Source organism: Saprolegnia parasitica, assembly GCF_000151545.1.
Source record: "Saprolegnia parasitica CBS 223.65 unplaced genomic scaffold supercont2.412, whole genome shotgun sequence".
Taxonomy (NCBI): Eukaryota; Oomycota; class Saprolegniomycetes; order Saprolegniales; family Saprolegniaceae; genus Saprolegnia; species Saprolegnia parasitica.
Window position 1 is genome coordinate 42,523 of NW_012156806.1, and position 654 is coordinate 43,176.

The 654-nt window shown below is 58.7% G+C and overlaps 1 protein-coding gene across 1 annotated transcript; it reads right to left on the minus strand.

Moving 5' to 3' along the window:
* Positions 1–296: 296 nt before the first annotated feature.
* Positions 297–521, minus strand: SPRG_15554 (hypothetical protein; the record flags this gene model as incomplete). The annotated part of the gene is made up of 2 exons (XM_012356249.1): positions 297–339; positions 397–521. The coding sequence occupies 2 exons, from the start codon at positions 519–521 to the stop codon at positions 297–299; spliced, it is 168 nt and encodes a 55-aa protein (XP_012211639.1).
* Between the last annotated feature and the right edge of the window lie 133 nt (positions 522–654).

The following is a 654-nucleotide window of genomic DNA, read 5'->3' on the forward strand; positions in this document are numbered from 1 at the left end:
GTCCGGTCGAAAACACCGTAACCCGCCCGCGTAGAAATCCCAAATATCGCGTGGTGCGAGGACCCGAACGCTGGTCCCTTGTGCTTGCGCCCGGATTGTCTGCAGGTTGCGTTGGCGCTCAGCGCGCGCTTTGGAGTGTTCTTGAAGGCTACACGCACAGTTGCTCAGACACCATTCTGGGTCCCGTTGCGTACGATAGCACAACGCTGCTGCAGCGCTCCATGAGCGATGCCGGTCGACGATGGGTGGTGTCTTTGATGAGGGTGTATGGCCCCACGGATGATCGCCGTGGCGCGCTAGCCGTCGCTCGCAGTCTCTTCCCGAGCGTCGAGTCCATCACTTTCATCGTGCTACAGAATCCATCGCGTCCGTGATGCAAATCCGAGCCAAGCATACCTTGCGGCGACCATTTCAACAAGAACGGTAAAGTCCGCGCGCATGACGGCACCGTAGTTCTCGACAATCTTTTGCACGGTGAGGTACCGAAAGATGACGCGGCTGTCGAGGTTCTCGCCGTCCATGACACGCTGACCGGCCTTCTCGGCGAGCAGGACGCAGCATTTTGCCTACTTTGCGTCAGCTCTCAATCCTACCGACGATCCAACCTTGGTGATGCCAGCCTCAAAAAACGACTCCTTCGAGTCGTCCGCGGCG